We start from the raw sequence: 14,736 nt of genomic DNA on the forward strand, positions 1-14,736 counted from the left end.
TCCCTGTTTCTCTTTCCCCCTCTCTGTCTGACTGTCTCTCTCTCTGTGTTTCTCTCTCCCTCTCTCTGTCTTTCTCTCTCTGTTTCTCTTTCCCCCTCTCTGTCTGTCTGTCTCTCTCTGTGTGTGTTTCTCTCTCCCTCTCTCTGTCTTTCTCTCTCTGTTTCTCTTTCCCCCTCTCTGTCTGTCTGTCTCTCTCTGAGTGTGTTTCTCTCTCCCTCTCTGTCTTTCTCTCTCTGTTTCTCTTTCCCCCTCTCTGTCTGTCTGTCTCTCTCTGAGTGTGTTTCTCTCTCCTCTCTCTGTCTTTCTCTCTTTGTTTCTCTCTCTCTGTGTTTATCTCTCCCTCTCTCTGTCTTTCTCTCTTTGCTTCAAGCTCTCTGTTTCTCTCTCTGCTTCTCTCTCCTCGTTGCTCTCTCCGTTTCTCTCTGTTTTTCTGTTTGATTTTTTTTCTCCCCCTTTCTGTCTGTCTGTCTCTCTCTATGTTTCTCTCTCCCGCTCCCTGTTTGCCTGTCTGTCTCTCTCTCTGTTTTTCTCCCTCTCCGTTTATATCTTCCCTCTCTCTCTGCTTCTCTCTCTGTTTTTCTCTCCCCCCCTTTCTCTCTGCTTTTCTCTTCCTGTTTCTCTCTCTCTCTGTTTTTATGCTTCTCTCTATTTTCCCTCTCTCTCTTTTATTTTTTCTCTCTTTCTCTCTATCTTCCCTCTCTCTCCCTCCTCCCTGTCTGTTTCTCTCTTTGCTTTTCTCTATCTCTCTCTCCCCCTCCGTTTCTGTTTCTCTCTTTGCTTTTCTCTCTCTCTCTCTCTCTGTCTCTCTCTCTCTCCCTATCTAGTTAAAGGGTTGACTGCACAAATCGAGGCATATTCAAAGGTATGGGGAGGAAGAATCCGTTGTGTTCTAACCGATTTGCCCAACTTGTCCATGATGTTGCGTATTTCTTTTACTCACCTACTTTTCTTGACAAAAATAAGAAAGTTTTACTGGCTTCTGTGGCAGATCCGATCGGTGAGGTCAATTATACAGCTCAGGTATTATTGATGTTATTTCATGAGCTATCATGGGCTTCATGAAAAAAATAAAAACCAAATGTTTAACCAGATTTAGTGGCAGACATTATGGGTTATGCCAAATGGATCAATTGATTGTTGAATCATTTTACACTTGGTGTACCCAATCTTACAACAACCTCTGATCATGTCACTTTACTCACTCGTTCTAAAAGACCAAAGCCTTGTCTTTGTTAAAATGGTCACATTAGTTTCAAGGGACACTTAGAACATTGAGACACATTAAAGGGTATGGGGAGGATGAGTTTAATGGGTTCTTCCCACTCTGCCGCAGTAAATCCTATAAACTCATTCCTTCGTCTGCAATCCTACCTCTCTTTCTTCTTTATCTACCTTAAATTTTATGTCTATTTATCTACGCATAGGCTCATTAAATCATCTCTATTAGGAAAACTTGAGGAAAAAAATCGAGAAACTTCATTTTTCAGGATTGAAGAAAACCATCTTGCATTGTTGTACGGAACAAATAGCTATTTTTTGCATTTAGTTGAAAGGATAAAATCAGAATGAACAGTCTTGAGAAAAAATATAACTTTATTTTAGCTTTTAAGAAAAAATGCCCGAAATATAATATGGGTCGCCAGAGAAGGTACATATTCAGTGAAATTTTAGCTAAATAAAATGAGATTAGTCTTCAGTGGATCAAAAAAATGCTGAAAAATCCAATATAAAATTTATTTATTTATATTGATTAAAAAATACAGCTTATGGGAATTGAATCACAAATCTGGAAAATTTATATGTATATGAAACTTATAGGAGTATGGGTGCACAATAAACGTTTCTAATCATAATAGTCCATTTGACCAGACTATTATGATTACTCAAATGAAAAAACAGCCGGTAGTTGATTAGTAGACAATCAAATAACTCAGTGTTTTCAAAGAATGTAGTGATGTTTCAAATTCAAAGGCTATGGTGAATGACATTTGAAGAGAAAACAAAGAGTCGGCCAAATTTGTGTGTACATTTATAATAGTTACCTCGTCGGAGTTCTTAAATATTTTTTTGATGAAAACACTCTAATAATCTGCCGCCATTCAGTCGTCTAGTCACTTGATACTGGGTGCATGCTCAACGTCACACAAAAACTGTTTGCCAATGTGCTGACGTATTCTACCAACTCTCATGAGATCTTGAGAAACTGGCACCATTGCAGCCCAATTTTGTTCGAATATGTAACCTCACTCCTTAATCCTTAAAAATAGGCTCTACCCATTGACCCATTCAATACCATAATTTACTGGCCATAAACTGTGGTTCCGGATGCGTAGTCCAACATTCAACTTGATAGTAGTCAGGTCAGCCGGCCCACTCCACTAGTCAAGACCAAAAGACTCTGATAAGTGATGAAGCCTGAATCCAACATAAAATTGTGCATATTCTACAGCCATTTTTGGGAAGGTTTTATTTTTATTATCATCATATTTATATGAATTTTAATCAAATGCATTAAATGCAGTATTTAGTTACAACAGTAAATTTTAATGTAATTTCAGCATAAATTACAAGTTCAATTATTTTCATGCAAAATGAGTTTTAAAATTATTAACGACTTAAATTCTTTCTAGTAGTTATTATATATTTTATAGGGTAAAAATTAAATGAATGAAGTAAAAAATTAGGTTGAGCCAAGCACCAGCAGCGGCACCACTCAAGCCGACCACAGGTAGGCGACTGTAGAAGCGCTCCAGCCTGCCTATAGCCGGCGAGTGCTACTACGTCTAAGAAGCCATATCAAGGCCTCTGAGAGACCCACACAAGAAAGCCCAGAAGGATGTGAAGGAGCCTACAGAGCCCACATATAAACTGAACGCGCACGCGAGAGAGGAAGTGCTTAGTTTATTCAAACGGCATCCCCCGACATTTATATACCTGTTTTAATTTTCAATATTATTGATAGTAGATAATGACCAACACATTGCTTTCAGCTCTGCGTTGGACCATTCCAAGGAAATAAGAAACAGATCACAGCCCTACAGAACACGATCTGAATATAATTATGAAGAAATTTTGAGCGAGTTTTGAGCTGATCTGGCTCGAAGCCCATGTCATATCAGGTCATTTTAAGTGAGCAGAAATAATCTCCGCTTTCTGATCTTATTAAGTTCGGACGGTGAGATTCATCTCGTATTATAAAATCTCTTTCTTTTTTTTCTTTTCAGACTCTTGATTGGCCATGACCGCTGACGTGGGCGGTAGGACCAAGCAATGGACAAATCAAGATAAGAAGCGATGAGGGGCAGCTGACAAGGCCACTGACGTGGCAAAGATGGGTACACCATTAACGAATGGGTCCATGGCTGAAGTTTAATCACAGCCTTAAACCCATTTTTTGTGGATCAAGCAGTTGGGGTAAAGATGTCCTTGTCACCCTTGATCGTCGCCCCCGTTTGTTGGCCGATAGAGGCTGGTAATGGGGGTGGGGGGACCATATGTCAATCCAACGGCTTGGAGAAGCCATTGGATACGGAGCTAGTGGACAAAGGGTCGCTAGAGCTTCTCTCTCAACCTTATACTCATGATTTTCAAAGCTTAACAACCTATTTTCATCGTAGGAGGAAAGAATGCCGGCAGAGACCCTTTCTGAGCTTGTTGTACATTTTTGAGTGGTGACAGCTCTGCCATGGCTCAACCAGCTTGGGGAGGCATGAGAGAAGGGCTAGGAAGAGAAGAATATGTGTCTGCATGGAGAAGAAGACAAGGGGAGACTGCATACTAGAGCTAGGATAGATTACGTGCATATTATTTGATTTACGGTAGATTAGGTGCATTTCTTAGCTTGATCTGAATGAAAACTAGACCATAAACATAGTAAAATTTACAAGTTTCAGTTTGACTTTAAGAAAATTTTGATTTCATCTTGTTTGAGTATAGTGGCCTCTCTAAGGCATTATGTTGAACACATGTAGGGTCTCAACAGAACTATTCGATTTTCTTGGATTTTATTTCATAAAGTATACTGAAAATAATTTTTAAAATATATTTATCTATTTATATCATTTTCACCTATAAATATCATATTATGGTTTAAATATAAAATCCTAAAGTACCCACTAATATTCATCTCACTAATCTTTTTATCCCTTCTTCCTCTTATTAATCTCTCTCTATCTATCTAGTAAACTAAACAATCTTAAATATCCTCCCTGTGTAACTACTCAATTTTTTTCTAAATTACATAATCCTTTTTTCTGATCTATCTCTCTTACTCTTCAATTCTAAGCCACATATATCCTTCCTCCATTAATCTATATCTCAGTATATCATTCCTTCTTCTCCATACCTATCATCATTCTGTTCCCTTTCTTCTTACTCCTTCTTCTAACTTCTTACTAAAACAAATAGTCCTATTAATTAACTTCCAACATCTTATCAAAGTAAAACCCTATTCACTATTGAACTAAATCCGAATCACCATCATTATTATATCCATATCCTATCTTACATATAAGTTACTATCAATTAAATAAATAACCTTCCTATATACTATTAATATTATTTCTTTATTCTCTCTATCTTATTAATCTTATATACTTCTTCCAATACCTACATTAACACCATATTTATTTATAATACCTACTATTTACTTAATATCTTGTATCATCTCTCTTTTTCTCTATTTCTTACCCACACCATTTACTATTCCTTACTATTATGTATTATATTGATTCTCTTGTCCATTAAGTACTTCCTCCCACCTACTGATTAGTTATCTTCTACTATTATCAGTATCTTTATTACTATTATTTATTCTATTATTCAACTGTAACCAATATATTTAACTACCCTTATTATCATCCTAAATCATTAAATAAACCCCTAAAGACTAGTCCCTGTGGAGACGACCTCACTCCCATTATACAAATCTGAGTATTGTATTTCAACACATTTATTTAGGAAAATTAAAATTACAACGACACTATAATTAACAGTATAATTTCCCACATCAATAATATGAAAAGTAATCATTTTCAATTTATTAAAGATTATCAGAACAATTTATTTATGAATTAAGTGCCTAAATATCTAACGTCAATCCTAAATATTGTTTCTAAGGATAGACAAGTTAAAATTACAACGACACTATAATTACCAATGTAATTTTCCCTCATCAAGAATATGAGAAATAACCATTTTAAATATATTAAAGATTTTCAAAAAAAATTTATGAAAAAAGTGCCAAAATCTAACATAAATACCAAATACTGTTTCAAAGGATAGGTTGTCACAAAAATGTTTCAGATATTTTGATCATAAAGTTTATGAGTTATAAATTTTATTTTACTTATGCTAATCCTCAAATTTTATGAGACATAATGATTTATAGAATTTTCATCGTCTTTGTATAAATGAGATTTTGTATCCACATAATTTAGTAGATAAGAGAGACATGTATACAAATATATATTTACCTTTGTTCGAGTCTATCACACACTTCATTGAGGAAAATAATTCACCACGGGGTGCTAAATACTATTTATTAATAGATATCCTTAGATTTTCAATGTGATTCTGATACATGTTAATTCCAATGTTTCAAGTGTATGAAACTTTTAAAATGGTTTTTTGGGTCTATTGAAGCCAACTTCAGGATCACATCTCTACCTTATATGAATGTTGAAATTTACTCTTTGTTCTTGAAATTATGGAGCTATAGTTTTTTTAGAGGCTTCTACAGATAACAAAGTCAACACCATGCTCATGACTAATTTACATTTACATAAAGTTGATGATATATAATTATATACTCAAGTTCTCTTGATTTTTTTTAAAATTTTATTTTACTTTAATATCTTGAAATTATTATTCGGTTTATAAATAAGGGTATCTCATCATTTTTTAAGACTCTGATAAATCCAAAGTATAACATTCACATTGGGTAAAATGTTTGATTTTGAGTAATATAATACAATTTTCTTGCTATTATTATGATAATTAATAATAATCATACAAATATTCTTTATTTTAATTAATGCATAATGATATTTCATCTATAAAAAAATGGTTTTTTCTATTTTAAATGTTTATATAAATGAAATTCAAGCATGTATGGCTCCTATAACTTTTGAAGAATGCAAGTTGACATACATAATTGTTAATTAATTCCATTATTAAAATACTCATCTTTTTGTTCATTTTGAGGATATTATTTATTTATCCATTTGGAATGATGAAGATAAGGAACGAGTAATAGTTCTAGGAACGAGTAATTAGTGGAATTGGAAGCACGTTCAAGATGGATTGACCATAATACAGAGAACATGACTTTTTGAGTGATATGCTTTTGGTCTAAAAAATTAGTAATTTAGATTGTAATAATTGAATAAAATCATTGATGAGGGGAAAGAAGGAAAGAGAGTATAAGAATTAAATAGAACATAAAATTTTTAAGAAAATAAATCCGCATGGATAACTCCCAATGAGAAGGCATCCAAGGAAAGATTGCATGACCCTGGAAAAGAAGAGCTGGAACCCAACTTTTGATGTCAACTTATACTTCATTTTTCCAAGGGTGAGTGATTTCTCTATTATTATGGTAAAATTCACAGGGTAGAGAGAAATGTCGTGATTGGATTGTTACAGAATATCCTGAAAGTTTACCTCATCCTACTAATATATACTCCTCAATTTTAGAAATGGTAGGATTTTAGTCCCAAACAACTGTTCTGTCCAACTAACTTGTTCAGGTCATTTCATCATCAATGGTTTCAAATCATTGTAAGATCTCTATCTGATTCTATACATGTCGTAAATATCTAGAGGGAGAAAACTCTGATGCCTAAAAAGGTAATCTAAATTATGTCATATTAAAATTTCTAATCAAGGAGCATTACATATCGACCAAGTTTTTTCTCTTGAAAATTTTAAATTATTTTTTGAAAATTCATATGTTTTTATACTGTTGATCATAAACCTTAATTATTTATTGAATTCAAAAGATTTAATGTGAAGTTTTTCTGACCAAGTGGAAAGTCAATAGGGGGAATCATGACTCCAAATAAATAACATTGAATCTTCATAATAGATAACAGCGAACATATATACTACAAGTCCTTAGTAATTTTGTTTCTCTTATATTATTCAGGCTTGATTTTCATTTGGACGTGTGGGAAACAGAGATACAAGCCAAATTTTTGTCTACCATAATTCTATTCACAACTATATTAGTGTGTAATTTGGGAAAAGCAAAGACTAAGTTACCGTGGGTTAAACAATAATGTAATTTACCGTTATTATTGAAGCTCACAAATAGCTTATTTGGTAAATAGTCATTTTTTTGTACATAATAGATGTGTGTAAAATTTATTACATTAAAGGATAATACAAATAGAGGAGATACATTGTATATGTTCAAAAGTTTAATTTAAACCTTCCACCTGTTGTATGTACATTGAAGCTGGTGAGTACTCTTATGTGTTTAGGAACCTCCACCATTAGAGCACTGAGGTGTATCCTATACGGATTTTTTTGGGGTTGAATGTTTTTTCATATCAAGCACTCAACTGAATGTGAGGTGTACACAAGATTACTAAATGAAATACTCTCTCTAAGTTGGCCTAGAGCTTTTCTCCTTTGTTATTTAATGCTTAGGGCATGTCATCGAGTGTGATTTTTCATTATATATTTTTTTTCCAAATATCTATGTTAATCTGTTTTAGTCAATAAAAACTAAAACACAGTGATGAAATGATGTACAAGGTATCTCTAAGCCAATTATACATAATAAATAACAACAAGATTTACACCACAAATTACTACAAGCCATATCCAGTGAATTATCAGTAAGCCCAGCCACCCTTATCTTATCTTTGTTCGGTCAATGTGACTTTGAGTGTACTGTCATTGTAGGGATGGTAGGCTTAGTAGGCTAGAACTTGCAATATCACTGTTACGTGTGTTACATTTAAACTGATTAGACTATAAGCCCCTACCTATCTCTAGATGTGATTCACTCATTTCAAGAAGAGTGGACTGGCCAAAGCTTTGCCCTATCTGCTTCTTCCTCAACCCAGGCAAAGTTATGAAAGAAGAGACAAAGTCAAAGAACCCAACAAGCAGCCCATCCCTTTTGCGACTAAAACAAGCGCTATGGTTTCTTATGATATTTTGTCAATAGGATTGAAAGACTTGTTTGAAAAAATGGACAAGAATATATGATAATTTCAAAAAGATGTGAAAATAACTTGGTGGCGTCAAATTTATGTTAAAACATAAATCAATTGTTCATGGTGAATATCATGCCAAAAAAATGATAATAACTTAGCTAGCAGATTACATTAAATGTGCATAGAAAGGATTGATATACAAGGGTTAGATATTCTATAAAATAGGTGTGAGGTGACAACATGCTACTTATTAATCACACAAATTTACATGTTTATTTTTATAAAAATGATCATGTGTGTTATCAAGCTTAAAATGATTAAGTCTATTTTTAGAAATTTCATTGAACGAACACCTGCTGATATTTTTGATTTCTGATTTTTCTTTAATATTCCTTCTTTAGTTGTACATCAAGATTATCTTAAAATTACCTAAGTATATAGATCTATCCACATTCTCGCCTTCTCAAGATGATCTACCCCTTTTTATTCTAATTATCTTAATGTATATTTTATTCCTCTCGTACCCATTTCTTTTTATTCTTTGATATTTTATCTTATGTTATCATGCCTGCTACCAATCCAAACTCTTATTCATTTAATAATGATATAATAGATTGTTTCTTCACTCACATCCATTATTTATAAGTAATGAATAATATATATAAATCCTGTCCTAAAAATGTTATTCCTTTTATTCTCACTTCTTTGTTTTAACTACATGACATTTCTCATCTTCATCCCATCTCATAAATACAAAATCTAATTGCGCTTATAATTATTTGTTTTATATCAATATCACCTTTATTAAAAACTACCTTTATTACAATCTAGATTATTACATAACTAAATACTCATTATTTTCATTTCATTATCTTAATATCTCTTCTTCTTCTCTAACTCTTTATTAGATGTATCACTAAACACAAGTCAGCGTGGAGACAACCTCACTAACCACTAGCATCCCCACTGAGTTCTAACAAAATATTGATTTTATTTGGATTAAAGCAAATTAAAATTATAACGACATAAAATTTCGCCCCTTAATTTGCTTTTATTAGTATGATCAAGAGTCAGTACCCCCAATGATATTAGTTGGAAAATCCAACACAAATAACAGTAAATGAGAATTGATGAATTAACATCTCAAAATACAGCCTTCTAAATACCAATGTGTTCTTGATTCTTGACACATATCCAGCAAAGAAACAAAAATAGGCTGGCCAGTTAATTTGTTCTTGATTTGACAGGAAAAACACTGATGTTAATGACACAATTTAGGAGAAAGGCCAAAATAATTTCAGTAAAGTGAAGAAATTCAAGGGTAGGGTTTATATAAAGGGTTTGCTTGCTCAGAGCTCAGCAACTTCGCTGCAATGGCGTCCTTGTGCAGATCTGCGGTCGCGAGCACTGCCAGATCCGTCTTTTCGCGTACAAAATCCGTTCTTCCGAAGCCCCATTCAACCATTCGCGGCGCGCCAGTCGTATTAAGGTGTGTAATTTTGTTAATCTTCCTCATTTTCTGCTATATTGCCTGGATCTCAGTTCTTCTTTCTGCTTTTTCGTGGTGCAATTCTTTCAGATCGACGAGTGCAGCCCTGGAGACTTTAGAATCGATGATGCCGCTTCACAGCGCGATTGCGTCGGCCCGGCTCAAGTCCTTTATCGCGGCGAATTCTTCATGCTGGAGCTGGCTTTCTCAGGGTATAACTTAATCTTCCTTTAATTTTTATGTCATTGATTATGTTCTCTGCGAATTTTTCTAATGTTTTCCCGGGTTTATCATCTTCTTGTGAGTGTTGAATTTTGTCTGGAGAGCGCCATGTTTTATGCCTTCAAACATTTCGATGGATTAGGCAATGTAGACTAACAGTGATGATGTTAATATTTTCCTAGGGTACAACTTTTTTTGCGGATTGAAGCCCTAGTTTAAGTTAGCTATTTTCTCGAAAGTTTTTTCGGCATTATTATCTCATAACTTTTTACACAGTAAACTGCATGTGGGTGTTGAATTTTGTCAGGAGAGCGCCATTTTTTAAAGTTTTTTCAATGGATCAGGCTAATGTAGTCTAATATTTCCTAGGTTTCGAAAAGAGGATCTGACTTATGGTGCTAGGAAAGTTGGGGGCTTTAATGAGTGGATTATGAACTGTGAGTTTTTCCCTCTTTCAGTTTCATCTTGGTGTTCTGGGACTTTCTTTGTGAATCAAAACCCTAGATGTCATTTTTTGACTCAATGCCCACTATTAATTACTTTTGTCGATTTTATTTGGATTTTTCATCCTCTCGATGATTTTTCAAATTAGTCCTCGAGTTCAGGATCCACTTATTTTGTTGCGATTAAACGTATGGTGTGAGGGAACAAGAAGTTGATAGAGAGTCCTTTTAATTCTGGGAATAAACAACTATCGATTTTACTCTGTTAATCCAGGTCCGGATTTCGAAATATTTTTGGGAGTAACTCAAAGCTATTATGCTTCCACTTATGAGAGCATTCAAATTCATGTTTCTTTTATCTACTGCCCTAAATTACTGTTTTGGCGTTCCCTGACTGATTTCTTATTTCATTATAGGACGTGCTTTACCATTGTGACCAAGAACTCCTGTTTTTAAGGACAGGAAATAAAGATTAATGGAACAAAAAAGAAGGCGATTCTTTTGGGAAGATTTCAATCTTCTTCAAGTTTCATTTAGATTTTCTTTAGCTGGCCCTTCAGAGATGTAGCTGGAATATGGACTCAAGTTTCATTATGAATCTTTTTTTAAGCCAAGAAAATCTTCAGTTGGAAATATTAGTTTTTGATACATTGTGTGTTGAAATCTACGTAGTAAAACTAAAAGTGGTGTCAAGATGAATGCCAAAATGAGGTTCCATTGAAGTTTTTCTACTCATCGCTCTCTTCTACTCGTCCTGTACTCATCTCTCAATTTTAAATCTTACTCTTGATAATCGTCTGATATTCATGATTTTTTGGATTTAAAATCTTATTCTTGACTTATACGTGAAATTTAACATTGAAAATAAGTTTTGTTGATAAGTGTTTTTTTACGTAGGACTTGGCACTTTGAGTTCCATATGCGAGAACAAGAAACATGTCAAAAACTTTGAGTATTTATATTGAAGAAAAAAACGAACAAAACCTACGACTTATCTCCTGGGTTTCGTTCGAACATAGGTGTTTCTTCTAATTTAAATTTTAGTCTCTCAGCCAGCAGATTTTCTCTTCCCGATCATCTTATTTCTCTCTTTTTTTCTTTTTTTGATGTATTAAATAGAGTTTGCCCTCCCTCGGTGATGATGACAGACAAGCAGAAAGGTGATTCCAATTGTCACAAGCAGAGCAATTTATCAATGATTAGCCTGGCGGGTTTCTTACTCTTCTATCTGCCCTCCCCAAATCACTAAGTTCCTGTTTTATTTTCTACTCTGCCATCCTTTTTCCATGGAAGTTCTTTTGAATTAGACTTAATCACATATTAAGGGATATCATCTTTTTGATTATAGATTGATGGGTGCAGGGGAGAGAGAATCTCAGAAACTAACTCACGTTTAACAGACTTTCTCTTTAGATTATGAAATGAGATGTACCTCTCATATGAACTGTAATGCTAATCTTCCCCCCAAAAAGGCTGCTATGGACATCAACATGTTAGTACTGTTTCTAGGGCACAATGAAGTAATTTAATTTTTTTTTACCATGTTGATGGTTCACAGTAGTTCTGATGAGAATGTTTTGGGGCTCTCTTTATTATTCCATGCGAGATAACTCATGTTTTGAACACTTTAGAATAAAATATATTAAATTATTCATATTTCCCAGAAATCAGGGGTAATTAGTTGGTGATTGAGTCATTATTTTGATCTCCTGTAAGGTCTTGGGAAGTAATTCACGTGAGGCAATGAGACACCACTTAATGTCACTCTTTTAGCAAGTTTGGTGGATGCTGATATCTAGATAGTAGATAACATGGATCATAATGTCAAATCCTTTCACCTTTTGGTCCATTAAAGTACCACCATATGGCAGGTCTTTTTGACCTATAAACAAAGATTAATATACAAAATCTGGAAATTACTCCCCGAAGATCTTAATGATGTTATAAATCACAGTTAATTAAACTAGATCATGATTTTAGTTTACTTAAAACTCAAGCCTCTCACTGGTTAATGTTCATTTATCAGGTTGTATAATTGTAGAATGATAATTATATCTAAGCTATAATTTGCTTGTGATTGTAAATATAATGAGAGTAAATCATCAAAGCAACTATCAATTGTGGCCAGGTGAAAGGGCCTTCTTGCCACGAGGGGGAGAACAGAAGGTTTTGTTCCATAACAGAGACATTGAGAAGCAAAAGCTTTATATTTTAATGACCATTTATAGCTTCTCAATATTAATTAGTTGGATCTTGACGCCCAACTTCTCTCAAGTAACAAAAACCTCTAATATGATTTTCAATAAAAATACTACGTCTAGGTGCACACATTAGAAACATTTATTGAGTTTAAATGCATAAAATATTAAAATAACTTTCAATAAATTAACACAGATTAGTATGATTTCATAATGCTTTTGAGTGAATTATATTACTTAATAAATGAATTATCATAGATTACTCACATCTAATCCAGCGCCAATAAGGTAATAAGCGTCTGTTCACTTCATATCTTGAGGCCATTGATAGAGATTGAGACAAAACCAAGTGGATGACGCTTATCACACCTGATTTATTTTTCCCATTATGAATCTCAGGAATTATAAAATCATACGGTGATGCCAGTCATAGCCAATATCCATTAATGCCTAATATCTTGGCTAACACGTGTGGTGTACCTGTAGTACATAATATTTGCGTTTTACTGATGCACACTAAAAGAGAATGAAATGATCCATTACATATTCGTTTAATGCTTTTCATCATTAAGATTCATATGAAGTTTAGGGAATGAATTTTGAGGGAACTATCTTGAAAAATCTGTCACTTTTTGAAGAAAGAGATAAAAAGGCTTTGTTTTGTTGAGATCTATGGACATTGACGAAGGATAAATTGTCTGGATTGAATGAAAAATATCTTTCTGATTTGGACTTTTGATATTTTACTAAGATAGTTGATCCAATCATTTTCCTCAAATAGTTAATTGTCCCACTTGCGCTTGACCATTTGCTCTTGCTCATCTTGGTTTGATCCAGCCATAGATCTTATCCTTCATATCTCAATATGTATCAATCTACTATCCACTCTACCGAGTAAGATTTATTTCATCCAATCCTCGTGGGTTCACTTTAGCTATCTTGTGGTTAGGAGAGGGCACTATCATGTATTTTTTGTTAAACATGATTTGTCTGTGATGATAACTGAGCAAAACACCAACTGTTGACTTGGTAGAGTTTATTTAATCTTTCATTAAAACCCACTTTAAGTTAATCTTTCTTTACTCGCTATTCTTAAGAGCTTCATCTATCTCGCAACTGACTTCAGTTTTCTCCAAGGATATTAGATTCAACGAAATATAATGTATCAAAATTCAGCTCAAATCCTCAACCTTCTTTCTTTAATACTCAAGGCTTTACTAAATGGGGGTTCTACTGAACCTGGACTTAAAGTAACGGACTTGGAACATGCTAGACTCATCCAATTTAACTCAATCCAGACACTTTTTTTTTATTAAATGCCTTCATAACATGATGTCCTAAGATTGAGTTATCTCTGCAAGAGTTTGAGCATAACAGAGCAAAACTGAAGCTTGTGTTGGTTCTCTTCCCAAGGCTATTATTATAAATCATGATCTCATATTCACTTCCTACTCCCAGGATGTTGATGTTGGGAGAAATAAAAGGATTTTTAGTCTGGTGAGAGAACTAGAGGGACAGAACAACAGTTGGTGATAACCTGCAGAATGATAGAAAATGCCTTCATGCAAGTAGATACTCTGGAGATGATCTCCCATTTTTAATGTTACCAAGCAAATCCATTTCTAGGTGGAAGATGATCTTTCTCTATGAGGCGAGATCATTTCCAGTGGTTATTACAGCACCAAAAATTGAAAGTTTAATACACTCAAGTGAGATGACCCACAAACTTAAGTATCAAAGCTTGTTAGCTGCCCTTACTACCTTCTAAGTCGGCCAAAAGCCATACTGTAGCCTCTGACCAGCAGGCCAACTCCAATCCCAACACCAAGAGAAACACCGAGTCCGATTCCAACCCCCACTCTCACTCCTGCATTGAACCAGGAGAGCTCCATGTCATCATCTTGGAAATGCTTTCCTTTGAAGTAGAGACTATCAACGTTGGCGGGCGACTCAGGCTCTGCCATCGGATCGCGATAGCTTGTAGTCCACTGAATAAGATAAGAGACACAGATGAGACTCAATCAAAGTGGATGGATGAACTTTCAATACTGTGGGAGTGCTTCATGATTCACCAATTTACCTGAAAAGCATCAGAGGAGCCATCTATCCATGATTTCGTCGGATGATCCACCCATGAGGAAGAATCTAACACTGAACTCTGACCATGATTAGGCATTAGATTGAGCTCCAGTGTCTTCATTGAAATAACTGGCAAT

At 34.3% G+C, this 14,736-nt stretch overlaps 2 protein-coding genes across 8 annotated transcripts in view; one reads left to right on the forward strand and one right to left on the reverse strand.

Moving 5' to 3' along the window:
- The first annotated feature begins 9,496 nt into the window (after positions 1 to 9,496).
- LOC144707048 (envelope glycoprotein) lies at positions 9,497 to 11,669 on the forward strand. Of its 6 annotated transcripts, none has more exons than XR_013582391.1 (4): positions 9,497 to 9,657; positions 9,748 to 9,869; positions 11,220 to 11,341; positions 11,442 to 11,669. XR_013582391.1 is itself a non-coding variant. In XM_078580168.1 (4 exons), the coding sequence occupies exons 1-3, from the start codon at positions 9,542 to 9,544 to the stop codon at positions 10,266 to 10,268; spliced, it is 258 nt and encodes an 85-aa protein (XP_078436294.1). In that variant the 5' UTR covers positions 9,497 to 9,541; the 3' UTR covers positions 10,269 to 10,316; positions 11,442 to 11,669. The 6 variants fall into 6 exon arrangements, 5 of the variants coding, with proteins under 5 accessions (XP_078436294.1, XP_078436297.1, XP_078436295.1 ...); XM_078580168.1 differs by lacking the exon at positions 11,220 to 11,341 and adding an exon at positions 10,249 to 10,316; XM_078580171.1 differs by lacking the exon at positions 11,442 to 11,669 and adding an exon at positions 10,249 to 10,316 and having other exon boundaries at positions 11,220 to 11,326.
- A 2,396-nt stretch (positions 11,670 to 14,065) lies between these two features.
- Positions 14,066 to 14,736, reverse strand: part of LOC144706724 (uncharacterized protein At1g01500-like) — a 1,995-nt gene continuing 1,324 nt past the window's right edge. For both annotated transcript variants that reach the window (XM_078579729.1, XM_078579728.1), the window contains 2 exons: positions 14,601 to 14,736; positions 14,066 to 14,508 (listed from right to left, as the gene is read on the reverse strand). The exon at positions 14,601 to 14,736 is cut by the window's right edge and continues 562 nt beyond it. In XM_078579729.1, the coding sequence (XP_078435855.1) occupies positions 14,278 to 14,508; positions 14,601 to 14,736 (367 nt within the window). In that variant the 3' untranslated portion in view covers positions 14,066 to 14,277. The remainder of the gene's footprint in view (positions 14,509 to 14,600) is intronic.

Source organism: Wolffia australiana, chromosome 8, assembly GCF_029677425.1.
Source record: "Wolffia australiana isolate 7733 chromosome 8, ASM2967742v1".
Classification (NCBI taxonomy): domain Eukaryota; kingdom Viridiplantae; phylum Streptophyta; class Magnoliopsida; order Alismatales; family Araceae; genus Wolffia; species Wolffia australiana.

Excerpts from the sequence above, each read along its gene's own strand:
- LOC144707048 (XM_078580168.1), top strand. The coding sequence starts at position 9,542 with ATGGCGTCCTTGTGCAGATCTGCGGTCGCGAGCACTGCCAGATCCGTC. Across the intron at positions 9,658-9,747 it reads GGCGCGCCAGTCGTATTAAG|ATCGACGAGTGCAGCCCTGG; the intron begins GTGTGTAATTTT and ends CAATTCTTTCAG. Across the intron at positions 9,870-10,248 it reads CTGGAGCTGGCTTTCTCAGG|GTTTCGAAAAGAGGATCTGA; the intron begins GTATAACTTAAT and ends AATATTTCCTAG.